Source organism: Galdieria sulphuraria, assembly GCF_000341285.1.
Source record: "Galdieria sulphuraria unplaced genomic scaffold scaf_71, whole genome shotgun sequence".
NCBI classification, from domain to species: Eukaryota; Rhodophyta; class Bangiophyceae; order Galdieriales; family Galdieriaceae; genus Galdieria; species Galdieria sulphuraria.
Genome location: NW_005178404.1, coordinates 1 through 17,706, shown reverse-complemented (window position 1 = coordinate 17,706; position 17,706 = coordinate 1). Strand labels below are relative to the sequence as shown.

At 38.2% G+C, this 17,706-nt stretch overlaps 8 protein-coding genes across 8 annotated transcripts; 4 read left to right on the top strand and 4 right to left on the bottom strand.

The window, feature by feature from the left end:
* Positions 1–870: 870 nt before the first annotated feature.
* On the bottom strand, positions 871–2,006 carry Gasu_60850 (3-oxoacyl-[acyl-carrier-protein] reductase). Its single transcript, XM_005702744.1, has one exon. The coding sequence runs from the start codon at positions 1,914–1,916 to the stop codon at positions 954–956; it is 963 nt and encodes a 320-aa protein (XP_005702801.1). The 5' UTR covers positions 1,917–2,006; the 3' UTR covers positions 871–953.
* Positions 2,007–5,666: 3,660 nt separating this feature from the next.
* Positions 5,667–7,566, top strand: Gasu_60840 (uncharacterized protein). The gene has a single exon (XM_005702743.1). It carries the CDS (start codon positions 5,686–5,688, stop codon positions 7,390–7,392), a length of 1,707 nt encoding a protein of 568 aa, XP_005702800.1. The 5' UTR covers positions 5,667–5,685; the 3' UTR covers positions 7,393–7,566.
* A 70-nt stretch (positions 7,567–7,636) lies between these two features.
* Gasu_60830 (uncharacterized protein) lies at positions 7,637–8,501 on the top strand. Its single transcript, XM_005702742.1, has 2 exons — positions 7,637–8,258; positions 8,311–8,501. The coding sequence occupies exons 1-2, from the start codon at positions 7,750–7,752 to the stop codon at positions 8,396–8,398; spliced, it is 597 nt and encodes a 198-aa protein (XP_005702799.1). The 5' UTR covers positions 7,637–7,749; the 3' UTR covers positions 8,399–8,501.
* Positions 8,502–8,540: 39 nt separating this feature from the next.
* On the bottom strand, positions 8,541–9,626 carry Gasu_60820 (sedoheptulose-1,7-bisphosphatase, chloroplast). Its single transcript, XM_005702741.1, has 3 exons — positions 9,284–9,626; positions 8,886–9,238; positions 8,541–8,832 (listed from the first exon to the last, which is right to left on the bottom strand). Exons 1-3 carry the CDS (start codon positions 9,600–9,602, stop codon positions 8,566–8,568), a joined length of 939 nt encoding a protein of 312 aa, XP_005702798.1. The 5' UTR covers positions 9,603–9,626; the 3' UTR covers positions 8,541–8,565.
* Positions 9,627–9,646: 20 nt separating this feature from the next.
* Positions 9,647–10,971, top strand: Gasu_60810 (uncharacterized protein). Its single transcript, XM_005702740.1, has 3 exons — positions 9,647–10,521; positions 10,572–10,751; positions 10,802–10,971. Exons 1-3 carry the CDS (start codon positions 9,649–9,651, stop codon positions 10,889–10,891), a joined length of 1,143 nt encoding a protein of 380 aa, XP_005702797.1. The 5' UTR covers positions 9,647–9,648; the 3' UTR covers positions 10,892–10,971.
* Positions 10,972–10,976: 5 nt separating this feature from the next.
* On the top strand, positions 10,977–15,551 carry Gasu_60800 (septum formation protein / Maf family protein). The gene is made up of 4 exons (XM_005702739.1): positions 10,977–11,549; positions 11,827–14,574; positions 14,622–14,854; positions 14,914–15,551. The coding sequence occupies exons 1-4, from the start codon at positions 11,076–11,078 to the stop codon at positions 15,518–15,520; spliced, it is 4,062 nt and encodes a 1,353-aa protein (XP_005702796.1). The 5' UTR covers positions 10,977–11,075; the 3' UTR covers positions 15,521–15,551.
* A 9-nt stretch (positions 15,552–15,560) lies between these two features.
* Positions 15,561–16,456, bottom strand: Gasu_60790 (SPX (SYG1/Pho81/XPR1) domain-containing protein). Its single transcript, XM_005702738.1, has 2 exons — positions 15,980–16,456; positions 15,561–15,927 (listed from the first exon to the last, which is right to left on the bottom strand). Exons 1-2 carry the CDS (start codon positions 16,427–16,429, stop codon positions 15,640–15,642), a joined length of 738 nt encoding a protein of 245 aa, XP_005702795.1. The 5' UTR covers positions 16,430–16,456; the 3' UTR covers positions 15,561–15,639.
* Positions 16,457–16,475: 19 nt separating this feature from the next.
* Gasu_60780 (tRNA (adenine-N1-)-methyltransferase) lies at positions 16,476–17,629 on the bottom strand (the record flags this gene model as incomplete). Its single annotated transcript, XM_005702737.1, has 1 exon — positions 16,476–17,629. A coding segment is annotated over one exon (968 nt), but the record flags the coding sequence as incomplete, so codon positions are not given.
* Positions 17,630–17,706: the final 77 nt, after the last annotated feature.

Sequence of the window (17,706 nt, the reverse complement as noted above, 5' to 3'; positions counted from 1 at the left end):
TATCGAAAGAAGTAAATGGACAAAACAGACAAGGAGGCCAAGACAGTGACAATATCTACTAGAATCATAATTGAAGCATAACGGGGAAAACTAATAGAAAAGTACGATGCACTGACGATATTCACCAGATTACTGATGATAAGTGGCAAACTCGCAGTATCTGCGATGAAACCAACTGACATTACCCAAGCACGCGTGGCTTTCTTATCAAATTGAAGACTCTGCAACATTTTTACTACAATTGGTGTCAAAATAAGAGCCGTTCCATCATTGGCGAAGAAAGCTGAAACCACTGCTCCAAGTAAGACGATAAGCGGAAAGAGTATCAAGGTATGCCCCTTTGCCAACTGAGCAAGCAAAATGGCTGCCCAGTGAAAAAAGCCGCTTTCGTCCAGTAAGAGTGAAATAATAATCAACGAAACAAAAGTTAGCGTAGCATCCCAAACAATAAAGAAAACAGTTGGAATGTTGGTAGGTGAAATAACACCCGTAAACAACGCTACCAGGGCACCACCCAAAGAGCTGAATCCTATTCCAAGACCTCCAGGTTGCCATATTACAAGTACTAAAGTACAAAGAAAAATAACTAAGGCAGCAACATAATCCGTATCACCCGTAAACTCTCCAACTGTTGTGGATAACTTGTCCAACATAACTTTAGAATTCAAGAATCTTAACTTGATTATATTCGTGAGCGTACAATAGTCATTGTCTATTTTCTATTATTCATTATACTTTAAGAAAAACCTGTTCGCCTAATATTTCTCATGAATATTACTTTTAGACACCAATGAAAATTTTCTACTAGTCTATGATCCAAGTTTCTCCCCTCAAGTCCTTTCTTCTGTTGCACTTGGCTCTATCTTGTCGGAATATATTTGATACTTTCTTCTTTCATTCCATAAAAAATTCTTTATTGGATGAAAAAGCCACTCAAATGAACATCGCCCAGTCTAAGATGAACCAATAGCTATCCCTCCGTCAATATTAAAAACATGTCCAGTAATATAAGCAGCAGATGGATGTAAAGCAAGAAATGCAACTAGTCCAGCAACTTCTTCTGCAGTCCCAAGTCTCCCCAAAGGAACTGACTGTTTGATTTTATCTTGATCTAGCTCCTTAGTCATGTCTGAAACTATGAATCCAGGAGCAACTGCATTCACTAGTACACCTCGTGGAGCAAACTCTTTCGCAAGAGTTCTCGTTAGGCCAATGACTCCAGCTTTGGACGCAGCATAGTTTACCTGCCCAGCATTTCCTATTTCTCCTACTACCGAAGCCATATTAATTATCCTTCCCTTGCGTTGTTTCAACATATATTTTGAAGCATTTTGACAGCAGAGAAAAGTGCCTGTTAGATTGAGATCAATGACTGCTTTCCACTGCTCAAGGGACATACGTAACGAAAGTCCATCTTGCGTGACACCTGCGTTGTTGACCAATACATCTATTCCTTTATAACGTTCAAAAACTTGTTGGAACATTGATTCTACTTCCACAGTTGAACTAACGTCTGCCTTTATAGCAAAAGATTCTGCACCGGTTTCTATAATTTCAGAGACTACTAACTCTGCGGCAGAAACCGATCTAGAATAGTTGACAACAACCTTGCACCCAGCCTTTGCAAACTCTAATGCTATCGCACGGCCAATTCCCTTTGAAGATCCAGTAACAACAACTACAGGTTGTACAGGTGGTGCTTTAGAAGGAATCGAAGTCTCGGTTTCGGATAAGGCCGAGCACTTCCAAGTTGAAAAGGTTTGTTGCAAAAGGCGACGCTGAGAAATAAAAGTTCCAAAACGAACCGCACGATTTGTATAAAGGTGCTGTGAACACCTGACTAAGCCTTGTGGAATCCAAAAAGCTCTCGTTGAGACCACACTTGAAACGGGAACGGCAAAGCAAGAAGGTTTCATTCTACTAAAGATCGGCAAAATGCATCGTCGTCGTACAGAATCTCCAAGATTTCAACGCCCCTTCCTTCTAGTCTAGATTGATTCTTGGAATAAGTGCCATTTTAAACTATGGAAACTTAACGTTTGTGCTTGCAAAATGGGTTTATTCATAGGTCTATTTATACCTAGTGCCTAATATCAATCCCAAGGAAGCCCCTTTAGAGAAACAGTTGAATTTTTTATCTTCAAGACAGCTTGTTTTTCAGCTCAGAGAACAACCGTCGGATTCGATCCATACAGATACTATTTTTCGTAAAAAGTAAAAGCAGTTATTGATAGTCAAGATGAAGCGAGAAGTTTTCAGGACAGCATTCAACAGAAATTTTAAAGTATTCTTAAACTAGAGAAATACATGAAAAATTTCCAAGTGTTCCTTATAGTTGTCATATCCAAAGAGTTTTATACAATCAATTTCTTGCAAACAGCTGCTACTACTTGCTCACCTGTTGGTTCCTCTGATCCATTACGTTTTCTTGTAGTCACTCCATCCTTCTGATGCCTTCTTAAATGACCTCCTTCGATATATTTTCCTAATCAAATTCATAGAACAAACATTTTTTTACAACTCTTTCTTCATCTCTGAGTGCCAAGTCAGAAACATACGAGTCGCATATTTCTCAAGAGCAAGGGCACATTCATTAATACATGAATGGTAATCAGCTTGAGAAAAATAGAATGTGGAAGTAGTCACAACTGGTTAGGTAGCAAAGACAATTTTATGAAAGCTTTCTTATAAACTCCTGCTTTGCCATCCGATTTCGACGAGTAGTGCACATAGCAAATGACCAGTACAATCATTCTTGTAATTTTCTCATATTCTACATAATCACATCCATCCAATCAGACATTTCAGAACTAATAGCAGTATAGAGCGCTGCGAAAATACTGAAAAATTCCAGTCAACACATTCTTATCCACAAAGAAGACGATTCATTTGAAGTTATCTCTCAATACTGTCTTTGCAGAATACAAATTCCCAGGTTGAACAATACGAGGAAACGCAAATGTCATAACAAATGCCACAGCTAATATGACCCAGAACTGAGACAAACAACCATATTCTTCTCTGACATTTACTAGTCTGGAATCGTTTGACATGAAGAAATTCATTGTTTTGCAAAATGAATAAGCAGCCGAGACTGAGGATACAATTGCAGATAGCACTTCAAGACTTCAACAGGGAAAAAAAGGATGAACAAAAAACACATCCTCATTCAAACCCAAGATTGATGAACTCTACAAGGCGTTGATCCGAACTACATATGTATTCCCATGTTTTCTTTTCAAGTACAGCAAGGATAATACTGTAAGTGTCGGGAGAAGAATAAGGTGGACCATTGGTCGAATTTACATGTCGTTGGAAATTCTCTTCTTTGAAGCTAAGAATCTCACCGGCGTAATCATACCAAAGGATTATTCTATTTTCTTTATGAATGCTATTTAGGTCAACAGGAAGATTGGTAAGAGAGTGATATCTCCTCAAAGCATAACACAAACGACTCAAACCTATGTCATCAATATCATAGCCACTGACATCTGAAAAAGTGAATATGCCATACAATATTATGCTTCACTTAGTATCTGAGGCCCTCTGACTCTATATCATCATTACTAATACCCAAAGTATTTAAGGTATAATTTCGTTGTAATTACTCATGCAAATAGGTAATTGACGTCACTGTCATCTACAAACATTTAGACTTGTTAAAATGTGAATTATACGCAGTGCCTCAACGGGGTCCTTGATTACTTTCTTCCCTATATTATTTTTGTCAATATGCAGTTTAGTTGGGGCGTAATTTTCTTTGAATGCATAGCACAAAGGCTAGGCACCGATATCATCATTGTTATTAATCTCCCACCCAATATACAGCATTCAAGAATGCACACTGCCTCGAATTATAACGCTAGAAGATTTCGCTCTGCTTGGCTAATACTGCAGGTACCAGTATAAAGAGTCTTCAAACTCTAACTCCCCGAGAGTGACTCACACGCCCTTCGTGATGATGCTATCTTTATTAACATTAAGATCTATCGGAGTCCTCCTTTCTCTGTTGCCCATCAAATATTTTGCACCATTATCACCGATGCCACTGTTGCCATGTCTTACAAGTTAGTGCTTGCTTCATCCTTTATCAAAGCGCAAGCCATACATTTGGGACCATCAATTTCGATGTCATTGTTTGAAATAGACTACTGCACACTTCTCTCTCTCTCACTGATTCATGGAAGAGTTTGACATGAAAAAAGCCATTCTCAAGGAGATTCTGCCGTGCTATTTTATTGTAGAATGATAGATTTCATCATATTTGGACTTATATTTGGATTTGAAATATCCAAAGTTTGTCGATTGCTTGGTCAAAATGGATTCAAATGAAATTCTACCGCTTCTGGTTAAAATGAACAGCAAACAACTAAACTTCATAACTAGTTCCATTTCGTTCTTATGACAATAATGGTTTATCTCAGACACGTTTTCAATAAATATTTCAGTTTGCAGAGTTCAATGAATCGATACAATATTTAACTTGTGTAATGCTCTGACAAGTTTGCAAAGTTCTTCGGCCAACATAAAAATGCAACTCACCAAAAGAGAAGTTAATCTTCCAAGTTGAAGAAGAAATTCACAAGGCAGGTTTACTTTGCTTGAAGAAACTAAGAATTCATCTTCTATATACTGAAAAGCTAAATGCAGTGTCGTTTAAAACTCGCAACAATCTTTGAAAATGAGGAATATCGTTGGCTTCAAATTCCTAAAACCACGAGTATTCGATAGGCGGAAACCCAATAGTTGTGACACAAATCTCCTCATATATTTTAGAATGCTCAAAAGGTAAATAATACACTACTATCTGTGTAGATGTTTTGGGTCAATTTACAAAGCCGACTACAATTGTGAAAGCCAGCTCTTGTTGCATCAATGGGGAGTTTCAAGTTTAGAAATCTGGTTTTCTTCGAGAAGAAACGTCTGAAATACAACAGCTCTTGGAAGACATCGTAGAAATTTGAGAGTGTCTTACACTCAAAATCTGCTGCTAAGAGACAATTCTGAGCAAGAAACCTAAATATGTATTGTTGCTGCGAACAAATTACATCAAAGTTAACCTTCTTCTAAATAAACCTTCAAATTTGCTCTCTACTGTTCCGTGTTCCAGCCTGTGTAGCTGTAAATTTGGTCCTCTGGATGTGAATTGTTTGTTGCCAATGGGCTTTTGAGTGAGCGGTGGTGGAGCTAAATGAAACGAATCAATCTCGTTTTGTGAAAATTGGCACATCATGTTTTCGAGTACTTCATTTCTGAAGATTTTCGTCACAGAATGAAATGAGACTCTGTCAACGTTCACGACACTTAAAGAATCAAATTTTGCTCCATCTCCTCTAATATAATACACTTGCTCCCAAGGCAAAAAGAAGCAATGCAATCAATCCAACTCCATGTTCTATCCGTTCGTTACAACCTCTCTGCTATTTTTATCACTTTTTTTCATAAGTAGTTTTTCATCAACTCTTAAAGTGATGAAGCTTTCAGACGGTCTTGAAAAATTTTTGCCATAAATTGCAAATTGTAGAGTTGGAATTCTGTCGGCGGAAAAGTCATCTTTTTGTGCTATAATTTTTTGCCAATGAGGAAACAAAGAGGTCAAGTTTTCTTTCAACACAGTTACGTTTTGGGTGGAACTCGTGCCTTTTAGTGGATTGTTTCAGAAAGCTTTGTAGAGTCAAATACGAAATGTTGCAACCGCTAAGTTTTGGAGACGGTAGAAGCGAACGGGACTGGGCCATTTCGAAGCAGCAACAAGGAAAGAGTGTCTTGAACAATAATGAATTTCATCAACTGTGGAAGAGAATATTTGGTTGGGCTGTAACGTTGCCGGAACTGTGCTTTCACTGTTGTCGTTACTTGACTCAGTGTTTTGACTTTAGTCCTTTTGCAATTGAGAAATTGAATACTGGCGCAGAGTCAACACAGCATGCGAGGGAACATTTCCAGAATTCTGTCTCAGAATATTATGGTTGTTTCCCACCTGATTGGAAGCGAAATGTATCTCTACCTACTTCATCCACTTGGACCAATTCAGGCTTTGGTCGTAGTATACTTTGGGAAGATGACTGCTTGAGCCCTTTTGTAGTCACAGCATCTAGCAACGATAAGATTTCCAGTTGTGTCGGAGGCGACGTTGAAGCTTCATACCACCATTCGAGTTCCCTGGAAAAACAAGGCTTCCAATATAACAAGAAGACAGAAATTTCTCTTGGTAGAATTTTTGAATTAGGAAGTCTTCATTTTGTAGGATATTCTGACTCGTATTCAGGCGTTCATTCATATTGTGGACCTCCTCTTCTGACGATGTCTTGCTTGGGTGAATTGGGACGTTTTGGCAACCAACTGTTTCAGTATATGTTTCTCAAGTGCTGTGCGTTGGTACATCACACCTCTGTACAAACTCCTCCATGGATTGGGGAGTCACTTTTCGCTTTGAAGGACGATCGAATCTCAGTAAAACTTCCTCTCGCAGTAGAGAGTTCGCATATGAAAGCCAATTCTATTTTAACAGACAAATTGACGGAATACATAAAGTCAACCAGTACTGAGAAACATATTGTGGAAATAGAGCCGAATGTGCTTGAAAAAGATACCAAGAAGGACTTGGTTAATGTTGATATATGGGGTTGGTTTCAATGGCATACGAGTTATTATAGACCTTTTCGTTCCTATATATATTCTCTATTTCGAGTGAATCCCGACTTGAAAGAATATTTAGATATGGAAATAAGCAAGAAGCTATGTCCTTTGGATGGCTCAGTCACTTTAGTTGGTATTCATATTCGTTTGGGTGATTACAAAGATATTACAGCGAGTTCCTTTGCGTATTGTGCTCCTGTTTCTTGGTATTTAGAATGGTTAGAACACATATGGCCGCAGTTGAAGAATCCTGTTCTTTTTGTCGCTTCAGATGAAATTAATCAGGTAGAAAAATACTTTTGGCAGTACCAACCAAAGACGTGCCATTCTCTTGGTATTCATATGCCAAGGACATATGCAAGTGTTGAAGCGGATTTCTTTCCAGACTGGTATATTTTGACTATGTGTGATGTTTTGGCTATAAGTAATTCTACTTTTAGTTTTACGAGTTGTTTACTGAATCAGCGGACGAATCCTCGTTTCTGCAGAGCTCATTACCTTTATCGTATCACTGAGATAGATATCTGGAATACAGACCCAATTATTCACAGAGAGTTGAGTTCCGCATTTTGGAAGAGGACTTGGGACTCTCTATTTTTGTTGTATCAACAACAAGGAACATTGGAACTATTAAGAAGCATATTTTGGGGACTTCCTTTGTACAGCATCCGATCACTACTGATTGATGTGGTCTTAGGTTTGCGAAGGTTGTACTGGAATAGTTTACTTAGAAAGTGGTTTGGCAGTGAGTAAGTGGGTTGAACATAGCAATCATTTGAGATGTCAATCATCTTTGTTACAAAAGTTACCTAATTTGTAATACTTGTTTTGTTCATTGTTCTTGTGCTTCCAGTAAATCAAAGATACTTGTGTCGTTTGAATTATCTTTACAAAGGATATTTTAGTAAGAAAATGAAAGTTGCACGTAAAATATCTCATGTAAACATGACAATACAACTTTCTAGAACCGTTCTGTTTAGAAACTAGTGCGATATCGTTGAAATAGCCAAGGCCATCGAAAATATCCGCAATTGGTTGAGACTGTCGATTTGCCCGATTGGAAATGAGCGTTTCTCATTTGAAAATTTTTGAATTTCAATTTTCCTAAGAATGGCTTACTTGTTCTATCATCGCTTGTTACACACTTCTGTTTTGAAAAGTGGTAAAAGCAGAAGATATAGAATTCGTTATTATTTTACACAAACTATAAATTGTAAGCAAAGAAGAAACTTGGAGTTTGTTCAAGATTCTTCTAATAAATACGTTGTACGAATTAAGCCACGAGTTGTAAAGCGTGAAGTCATAGAAGAACAGACAAACCATTCACAACAGTGTAATGAAAGGCATATATTTGTGGAAAACGAGAGTACAAAGATGGATTTCCTAGTGCCAGTCGTTTCACAAGTGGTGGTGAACAGTTTTGAAGCTTTATGGTTGGTATCTACCCAGCTACTAAACTATCTTTCCAAGAACGAAGTGAACCATCAAAGGTTCCAGAAAAAGTTGGTAACCTTGATAGTTGCTATTTGGATTGTATTAAGAGTCATTGCAGTGATTCCCTTATTACCTGAGGCACTCGAACTAACAGGTTTGGTAACCTCAGTAATAGTGTTCTATAGGTAGGAGCCCAACGTTTGTGAATAAAGTATCTAAGTACATTTGTAATATTAGATATCAGACGGACAGGGGAGTACAAGAACAAGTTGCTTTTTGTATTGAACGAGTCAAAACTCTTCTTCAACAGTATTTTCATCATTGAATGGAGTCCCCATTTCCAGTAGTTGATTCCTAATAAAGTTTCAGTTGAACTGTGTATAGCTCATTATATAGAATCCAAGAGGCTGGCTTGTTCTCAATGTCAAAGTAACCACATTGACATAGCTACTATACATAAGATGCCATAGTTTCAATACTTTTTTATTTAGTTTAAATAAACATTTGCCCAACCATTGCATCAAAACGTTCTACTTCCTCTTTTGCCCCGTAACAAACTTGACAACGCTCTTCTGTTTCATTTACTGGAATATCGAGAAGCGAAATATTGCCGTTTGAAGATCGTCCTCCAGCCTTTTCTATTAAAAAAGCCAAAGGAATACATTCAAACAATAAACGCAGTTTTGCTGGAGACGATATACTAGCAGGATTGCAGAAAACTCCTTTGCCTTTGATGAGCAGTTGGTTGACGTCGGGAACCTAACTAGTCATAAATACAATATGATTATGGATAAGAGTAAACCATGGCTTACCATACCCCCCGTATATCGCAGTTGATACTTGTTACTCATCCAATAGTTCACCAGCTTTTGATATCCACTGTTATCCACGGTTGAACGCAAGTTTCCTGGAGCAAATAGTTTGCCAGACTCTATAGTCTTGAAAACTCTATTCCTCTTCCATCTGCCAAGAACAGTTGCATCCTTTGAATCCTGTGGAATACAAATAAACTGGTGAGCATATTCTTCATCTGCTACAGCCAAAGTCAACTCAGTACGAGGACCGTACACAAAACAACCCGCAGCTGTCCATTCACGACCCCTGTGTCCTATAAAGCTTCCACCCTTGAGTATTCCAAATATCGTACCAACTGCAAAATTGGTATCTGAACCAACTCAGTTCAACAAAAGAGTAATATAAGAGAATGTACCTATTATACTACTGCCATCCAAAGGATCGTAAGCAACTGCAAAACCTGTCCCTCCACAAGGCCTCTCCTTTGATCTTTCTTCTGAGCAGATACTCTCTACTACACCACTCTTTTGCAAAGCTTTCTCTATAACTTGGTCTGCAAGAACATCTATCTGTAGCTGCTGGTCACCAAAAGTGTTGACGCTAGAAAGTCCAAGTAAACCAGCTCCCTTCCTTAGCAGTGAAGATATTTCTTCAGCAGCTTCAGTAAGAGCTTGAATACAACGTTTCAAAGACTCTTCTGATAAAAAAGATTCAAGCGTTTGATGATCTTCCATCCATCCACAAAACCCTTTTCGGTTATTATCAGAGGATGGAATGGTTATGGCCTTTCTAATATATTGTCCTGGAAGTTTGTGTCGATATCACAACAATAAGAACCGAAAACTCCCTTTTTGTGGATATTTTAGGTCCAACCAAATTCATCCTAAACATACTTTTTGTAGAAATAATCGTAGTTGCAACTTTCCTAGAGCTTTCCTTTCCATGTCGTTGTTGTCCAAGGAAGACATCTCTTCTTCGTCCGACCAAAAGTTGGAATCTTCTTCGGACCAGAACTGTGAAATTCCTGTAAAAATTTTGGAGGAAGTGCAAGATAGTAGTTTCCTACGGAAGTCTATCATGATTCTATCCTCCATAGGCGTAATCGACACAGTTTATTTGACAGTGGGCAAGTTATTTCTAACTCCTGAAATAATGTGTCACACGCAGGGTTGTATAGAAGTTTTCAAAAGTCCACTAGCAAGTATTTTTGGAGTTCCCCTCTCATTCCTTGGTTTTATGGCCTATTCTGCTGTCTTTCTGCTATCGGCGTGTCCCTTGTTGTGTCGCCGCAAGTCCTCGACTTTCAAGAACCAACTACATACATTTTCGAAGAAAGCTTTATCGTTGCTTACATTAGCTATGACCATCGTGAGTGCTTTTCTGATGTATATTCTTTTTTTCCAGATACAATCCTTTTGTCCATATTGTGTTCTTTCTGCGTTTTTATCTGGTTCACTTTTTATTACTAGCTCCTTCCTTCATTTTTCGAGCGTTGGTTGGAAAAAGTGGATACGGCATTCTTTCGTTGTCTTGTTAATACTAGCAAGTATAACCGGAGGTGCACTTGTTGCTTTTGGAACAGCTTCTATGACCTTTTCTAACCAAGTTTTTGATCCTCCTTCGATTACTTCACATTCAAATGCAAGAATGATGGTAAGTCATCTTTATCATTCTTTATGACCAACCAGACAAAATTTTTGAAGAAACTCGCTGAGAGATTAAAGTCAAAGAAAGCTCGAATGTACGGTGCTTTTTGGTGTGAACACTGTTATCATCAGAAACAGATGTTTGGTCAAGAAGCTTTTGAAAAGATCGAATACGTTGAATGTTCAAAGAATGGTCGTGATTCACAGTACAACCTGTGTAGAGAGAAAGATGTTCCGGTAGGCAAGATTTGAATTCTTCACTTTGCAGCTGATTTGAATATTATTAGGGTTACCCTACTTGGGAAATTGATGGAGAGTTGTACCCAGGAGAACAGAGTGTAGAAGAATTAGAAGAACTAGCAAAAGCAGGAAATTAGGGTTCATTTTGTGAGTGGTTTGTAGTATGCATAAAAAGCGTTGATAAAGAAGATTTTGGGTTTTTGTTCAATATGTTGCAAGATTCATTTTCTTTGTCCATCTTTTGTTATTTATTGTGTTATTTGGACAAAGTTTGAAAAGGCAATACACGCAAGCCAATTTGCGCGCCAAATATTGTAAGGAATGCAAGCCAACCCGAGTGTCTCTGAACTTCCCTTAGAGACTATTATGAGGGCACTTGATTGTCTTTATAATCCAAATACAAACGAGCAAACAAGGAAAGAAGCAGATGTGTATTTAAATCAGTTAAAAGAAAGCCTTCAGGCCGACGCTTTTGAACAATTGACAACTGCCTTCCTTCAAGTATTCAGGTCTCAATCAGAAGGGAAAAGTGCTACAGAATATTTTCTGTTGACCCTCTTTGAGAGTTGTTTTCAAAGATGGCTCTCCAATGTGGTTGCAGTACCCGGCTCGCGAGATATTAAAGAACTGGTTGAAAAGCTGATAAAGCCAAACCTGTGGCAGCTTGTTGTCAATTCGATAGGGCAGCATAATGTAGAAATACCAAGTTTTGTAAGAAATAGAATGGTTTCATTGTTCTCTTTTGTTGCCTTAAGAACTTGGCCACAATATTGGCCGACTTGTTTTGATGACTGGGTAAGTTCTTGTCTTTATCCAATAGAATTTTTTTGTGAACTCTTCTTTTGCCCAGGTTGCTTTAGCTCAGTCCAATGCTCAATATATGGAGCTCGTTCTTCTTATACTGAAACAAATATCTGAGGACCTAGTGTTGACAAATACGAGTATTGACATTGTCACGACGGGATGAATTTATTCGATCATTAGAATGTTTGTCTTCGATTTCTGTCTATCGATTTGTCACGAACATATTTTGAAGATTTGCCAAAATACTATTGTTTCATCTCATTGGCAGACTTTAGAAGGAAACCATGCTATTTCGATATGTGTTTTGGCATTGGAATTTGTGGAGTCTGTTTTGCAGGTTTGCGATCTCAAAGTTATTTGGGATTCTGGTATTTTCCAAACACTTTCTTCTTTATTTACACTCTCCGACTATAGAATAAGAAACTGCGTTCTTAAATGTTTTACATTAGTATTTTCAAGGGAGGACTGCAACGATGACAGTCATTTTGATGAAAAAAAATTCGTCTGTTTCTTTTTCTTTGAAAACAGCTTGAAATTGAAAGCTTCAAGTTTGGACCAAAGTCTAAAACTTTTTCAGATAGCTGATAGGAGCCCAGATGAAAGCGAGTTTCTTCGAGATTTTTTTATTGCGTTTTTAGATTGCTTTCGGTTACATCATTCAATCACTGAACAGTTGAATAATGAAAATTTGCAAACCTTTTTCTATTTTGTGATGCTATTGGTTCTTCATCCTGTTCCACGGGTGACTTTAGCCGCAGTTCGGTTTCTTAGGTCTTATTTGCGTGTTTCATGTACGGATAAAGTTGAATATTTGTGGGATTGGTCCATGAGAATTTTGATTTTTCGTTTTATTTGTAGCCTCCTTCAGGAGAAACTTGACGAGATTTCTGTTGTATTTTCTTCCAAGGTGCATCAAGAGGAACTTACACTTTCCTTTTCATTGGAACGGGATGATGATGCACAGTCAGCAGAGGATGTCTACCTTCTTCGTTCTTTAAGAGACAATATCTTGGGCTGTCTATCTTTTCTTATAGAAAGAGATGCATCAAAGCTATTGACATTTCTATTCTCATCTCTTTACGAGCGTCTATTATATGCTACCTCAAACCTAAACTCCCAATCCAGTCCAAATGTTATTAATGTCTGTTGGTTGGATGAATTCTTTTCATGGGACTTTCAGACGTTTCCTTGTATTTATGGAACAACGAAACATCCCTTTGAATGCGACTCAAACTTGATGATTATTTTGGATGCGTTGGAAGCCATGTTCGTATTTATATCTAATCGCTTGAAAAGGCTGAAAAATCTCGACAATAACCAAAACTTGTCCCGGTTTTATGAAAGAGTATATGAGTTGTGTTTTCAGAATGCTGTTTCTATGCAGACGTATCCTATTCTGTTCCTTAATATCATGAAGATTTTGGAATGTTGTCTTTCCACAGGTCTGCTTATGTCATCAAAGTTTTCCAACTATGTTGTGACATTTCTATCAAGACTACTTGAAGAAATTGGCACATGTTCTTATCATGGTGCTACAATGCAGCTGGTCCTTTGTCGAACCAATTGTTGTGGCATACTTGTCCAGCTAGTGAAGATTCCCGAGACTGCTAAACAAGTAGTTCCCTATATTGGCGAGTTTACTTCACAAGTACAAAGTCTCGTTGCAAATGGAAATTTGACGATGAACGAACAAAATTTGTTAGCAGAGTCGATCATAGTATTAAGCACAGCACTACAGAATTTACAAGAACAACGAACATTCATCGAAGGAATGCTGTCCTCTGCAGTGAATGAATTGAGATCAAGTACTTGGTTGGAAAGGATACAAAATTGGAATGCTTTTATGGAATCTTTCATATGGAATGGACATATTGTTGAAACAACTGAAGGAGAAACAGTTGAAAGACGTAAGAAATTTTCACGACTCATATCTTTACTAGACTCTGTCTCTCGTGGAGCTCGTGAGCATTCAAAATTTTCCGAATCTCATCATCCTTTCTCTTACAATATTTTTACCCAGTTACTTGAACCTCTCGGTATGCTTTTGACCACGTTACATGAATTAAGAAACCCATCCACTTTTTCTCTATTAGAAAGTAAGGGTGTGGGAGACATCCTCTATCCTTCAGCTAGAGAGTCTTGTCACTTGTTAGGTTTTACGGAAGAAATGGGTTTGAATCCAAACGATGTGTTACGCAGACATGGAGTTGTATGGCCGCATCCTGAAAGAGATGAAATTCGTTTCTGGCTCAACGATATATTAAAAAGATGCTATAATTTGGCTGGTGACATTATCCGTGGAATAGGAGAGTATGAAAGGAATCTTTCAAACTATATCGGGCTTATGAATGCTTTGTCTGGTTGTTCTTCTGATTTCGATTTTCGAGGTTTGCAGTTGTTGCTACAACATGCCCTGAGGCCGTTATTTTCGGGTTTTGTTCCGAGAAGCATTTTGGAACGTCTTGCTGATACCCATTTCTTTCTTTTGTTTGAACATGTAAAGCAACGTTTAGATGCTATTCTTGGTTTAGAAGTTCGGAAGAATGTCTCTGAGGAACCTGAGTTCAATGAGGTCATTCGAGATGCCTGCGTACATAACACTGCCAAGGAATTGTTTCTCGTGATAAGCGATATTCATATCACACATTCCAGATGCCAGTCTTCTTTCTCAAAGGAAAGCAATGAGTGGAAGATCGGATACAGCAACGTTTCAACAAAGTATTATTCTATACACGACCCACTTCCTGTCATCACAGAGAGAGTATCGTTATATTCCATCATTTTTTCTTTGATATGCCGTTTTATTACATGGAACAGTGCTTATATACAAAAGAAGGGTAAGTCTCTTGTCGAGAAGCTAATCAGCGTAGAAATGCCTGCACCTGCGAAACATTATTTTATGGAGTGTTTGTTATATAATCTGTTTTACATGACTACTCAGCCATCAGTTGACTCGGAACGCAACGAGATAGCATTGGAGCTATTTCGGCAGTTGTTGATAAAATCGTCAGATCAGGTAAGATCCTAGTTCTATACGGAGTTTTTTTTAAGAATTTGTTTTAGTTTATTTTACAAGTGCAAATTTTATTTCCAAACATACAAATTGAGTCGATCAAGGCATGGGTGATAAAAGAAAGCAATGTATTGAAAGTACCCAAAAAGGGAAAACAGGCTATTAGACAAATGTTGAAAGAACATTTTCAGATTGTGGTCGATGAAGTGACAACGCGAGGTCGTAATAAGATTCCTTCACTACCGGATAAAGTCCAGTTTCATAGAATTAAAGCAAGACAATTGTTGGAAGAGGATGATGATGTTGATGACAATATTTTATCATTTTGGTTGGATTGAAAAGTGAATTGGACGGAGCTATGTCTTTTCATTTGATACTTGGCTCCAGTTCTCCAAGTAGACAAGCTCTCTTAAAGCAATGGGGCTACGAATTTGAAACGGAATCTGCAAATATTGACGAGAAGTCTATTCGAGCTGAAACTGCGGAAGAGTTGGTACAAAAACTGGCAGTGGCAAAGTCCGACGCAATACTTGCACGAAGAACAACACAGTTTGAGAATCAGAAGACTACGTTGTTGGTGACAGCTGATCAAGTGGTTGTGCATGAAGGAAGAATATTGGAAAAGCCGAAAGATGCTAACGAAGCACGTGAATTTATCAGTGGATACTCTTGTTCTCCAGCGGTTACAGTTGGTGCAATAGTAGTCACAAACTGCCAGTCATATCAAAGAGAGTGTGGTTTGGATCGTTCAGAAGTATATTTTCATCCCATTCCCGATAGTGTTATACAGCAACTAGTAGAAGAAGGATCTGTGTATTATTGTGCTGGCGGTTTGCAAGTGGAAAACCCTTTGGTATCCAAGTTTGTAGATCATATTGTGGGAACCTTAGACTCTGTTATGGGGCTTTCGAGACAAGTATTGGAAAAACTCATTGAAAAGATTCTGTGAGTCCAACACATTTCTGTCTCAACTAATTGACGTGGGCACTACGAAATCTCATTACTTTATATACAAAAACAAGACTACGAGTAAATTAATAAAACACAAAGTTCAAAAGCCGATGGTAATTAGGAACACTTTGCCGCTATTTGCTCCAGTTGATTTAGACACTTTTCAGTTTCTTTTACAATATTCTGTAAAATGCTAAGTGAAAAGAATGGCGTTCCCCAAACAACTTCCAAATACTTCTTTCGGAAATTGAAGCCTGTCTTCTTATCTAGTTTCTTGAGAATCTTTCTGAACCCAGTATAGTTGACAGTAGCATAACTTTCAAGCATAACAGCATTTCCATGCAAGTCGATAAGCTGACGCTTCAAACTTCTCCGATCACTCTTTGACAGTGTTGGTGATGAGACCTTTTCAAGATCATCAGTGAGAGGTTCCTATGAAGAATAGCCTATTACTTACATATTCTGCTACATAAGCTTTCAACATGTGATGAGATATGATAAGTTCTTCTTCTTTATCCAGATAAAAGTCGTTAACCTTATCCAACTCTTGCTTGAGCGCCGTGAAGAAAGAGATAAGGCAAGAACGAATGGCCACTTTGAGCTTCTTGATGCTCTTGCTTTCCTCGTCGCTCTTATTTTTCCTCTTCAATGTTACAAATAAAGTTGTCTCCTGTTCTGTTTCCGTTGCTTGATATGCTCGAGTTTTGTCTCTATTCTCCGACAAACATGGCTGTTCTCCCGAAGAAGGAAATACTTGCTCGCCATTCAAGCAGTTTAATTCCTTACTCTTGTGCTCTACGAGTGTTGAGGATATCAACTTTTTCAAACCTTTATAGTCAATAAAGTATGGCCTCCAATCCTTGTTTGCAGTTTCTACGGTATCTTGTAGCTTCTTTCCAAACTTCATCGTCTCAAATGTCAACAACGCGTGTGTTATAGATGGGTTGGGCTAGAGACAAATAACATACAATAAATATAGTGAATAATTTTAGCTTTAAATAGGCCAGATACCAAAAAGATTCTTAAGGGAAACAGTACAACATGTCTCAGGAAAAAAAAGGAGAAGCCGTCGGAATGTGTCTCCCAAAATTCTATCAAGATGCGAATCTTCTCATTCCTTCATTTGCTATTTGTTCTCCTCACGAATGATTTNATTTTTGAACCCAAGTTNGATAAGCAGTGTGTGAACGATAACAACGATAAGCAGGTGCACAACTCNTCNCAGTTGATTCTTTACTAGTCCTTGTCTTCTCGAGAGTCTCTTCCTTGACAACGGGTGGAAGCTGCTCTTCAAGAAAGGTTNCAAGATTATCATCTTGCGAAACTCTTCTTGGTCGAGTCTCATAGGGTGTACAACGAGTGGTCNGTATTTCTNCAAGTTTCNACCGTCCGAACAAGTTCNCCTCTTCCAAAGTTCGTAAAACTTGTTCCATACACGGAGAATAAAACACAACCATTCCACCCTCCTTCNAAGAGTCGACAACATGTTTGACTNCTNGCCAAGGTTCGGGAATATCAAGAAATATGGCGTCGACTGGCAGTATTTCACCAAATCCTTTTTCGACGATATCTCGGCAGTCAAAACTGATACAAGAACCAAAGTAGAGCTTATCCATTTCACTTTTCNCAGCTGATACTCTTTCTTCCTTACAATCGAAACTAAACACGTGACCCTCTGGATATACTGTGCTAGCTNGTGCAAAAGTCNTGGAACCTGAACCCGTACCCGCTTCTNTTNCCGAAGAACCACAACCAAGCCCCATCTTGTAAATAATCNAGCTTNTGTCCGAACTATATACGAGTTGTGTTCGCTGCAAAATACTTCTCGTCCAAAGTTCCGGAGTAGGCCATAACGGATATACATAACCACAACGGCCCTTTTTGTCAACCGTCCTGGAATACCACTTTCGCCCGAGAGGTTTACCTNTCNAATCTNATGCGTAGAACTTCCCGTATTTGTTAACCATAACAGTATCTGGATTCNATACGAGTGATTTTNTCTTGTCGGCTGAAATATAAACGATAATCNAGTCACCTTCAGAACAAACCCGCCAAGGTGGTTTAGGCTTCCGAAGATCATCATCATTATCATCGTCCATAGAAAATTCTAAATTAAAATGGAATGAATAGCCTTGGAGAATATATATATTTATATATCAACAACTGATACATTGATTAGAAAAA

Coding starts and splice junctions, on each gene's coding strand:
- Gasu_60850 (XM_005702744.1), bottom strand. CDS start 1,916: ATGAAACCTTCTTGCTTTGCCGTTCCCGTTTCAAGTGTGGTCTCAACG.
- Gasu_60840 (XM_005702743.1), top strand. CDS start 5,686: ATGTTGCAACCGCTAAGTTTTGGAGACGGTAGAAGCGAACGGGACTGG.
- Gasu_60830 (XM_005702742.1), top strand. CDS start 7,750: ATGGCTTACTTGTTCTATCATCGCTTGTTACACACTTCTGTTTTGAAA. Junction 8,259..8,310: donor TCAGTAATAGTGTTCTATAG/GTAGGAGCCCAA, acceptor TTGTAATATTAG/ATATCAGACGGACAGGGGAG.
- Gasu_60820 (XM_005702741.1), bottom strand. CDS start 9,602: ATGGAAGATCATCAAACGCTTGAATCTTTTTTATCAGAAGAGTCTTTG. Junction 9,239..9,283: donor GGATGGCAGTAGTATAATAG/GTACATTCTCTT, acceptor GAGTTGGTTCAG/ATACCAATTTTGCAGTTGGT. Junction 8,833..8,885: donor TGCGATATACGGGGGGTATG/GTAAGCCATGGT, acceptor ATGACTAGTTAG/GTTCCCGACGTCAACCAACT.
- Gasu_60810 (XM_005702740.1), top strand. CDS start 9,649: ATGGCCTTTCTAATATATTGTCCTGGAAGTTTGTGTCGATATCACAAC. Junction 10,522..10,571: donor ATTCAAATGCAAGAATGATG/GTAAGTCATCTT, acceptor AAATTTTTGAAG/AAACTCGCTGAGAGATTAAA. Junction 10,752..10,801: donor GTAGAGAGAAAGATGTTCCG/GTAGGCAAGATT, acceptor GAATATTATTAG/GGTTACCCTACTTGGGAAAT.
- Gasu_60800 (XM_005702739.1), top strand. CDS start 11,076: ATGCAAGCCAACCCGAGTGTCTCTGAACTTCCCTTAGAGACTATTATG. Junction 11,550..11,826: donor CGACTTGTTTTGATGACTGG/GTAAGTTCTTGT, acceptor TCTCATTGGCAG/ACTTTAGAAGGAAACCATGC. Junction 14,575..14,621: donor TGATAAAATCGTCAGATCAG/GTAAGATCCTAG, acceptor AATTTGTTTTAG/TTTATTTTACAAGTGCAAAT.
- Gasu_60790 (XM_005702738.1), bottom strand. CDS start 16,429: ATGAAGTTTGGAAAGAAGCTACAAGATACCGTAGAAACTGCAAACAAG. Junction 15,928..15,979: donor AAGCTTATGTAGCAGAATAT/GTAAGTAATAGG, acceptor GATCTTGAAAAG/GTCTCATCACCAACACTGTC.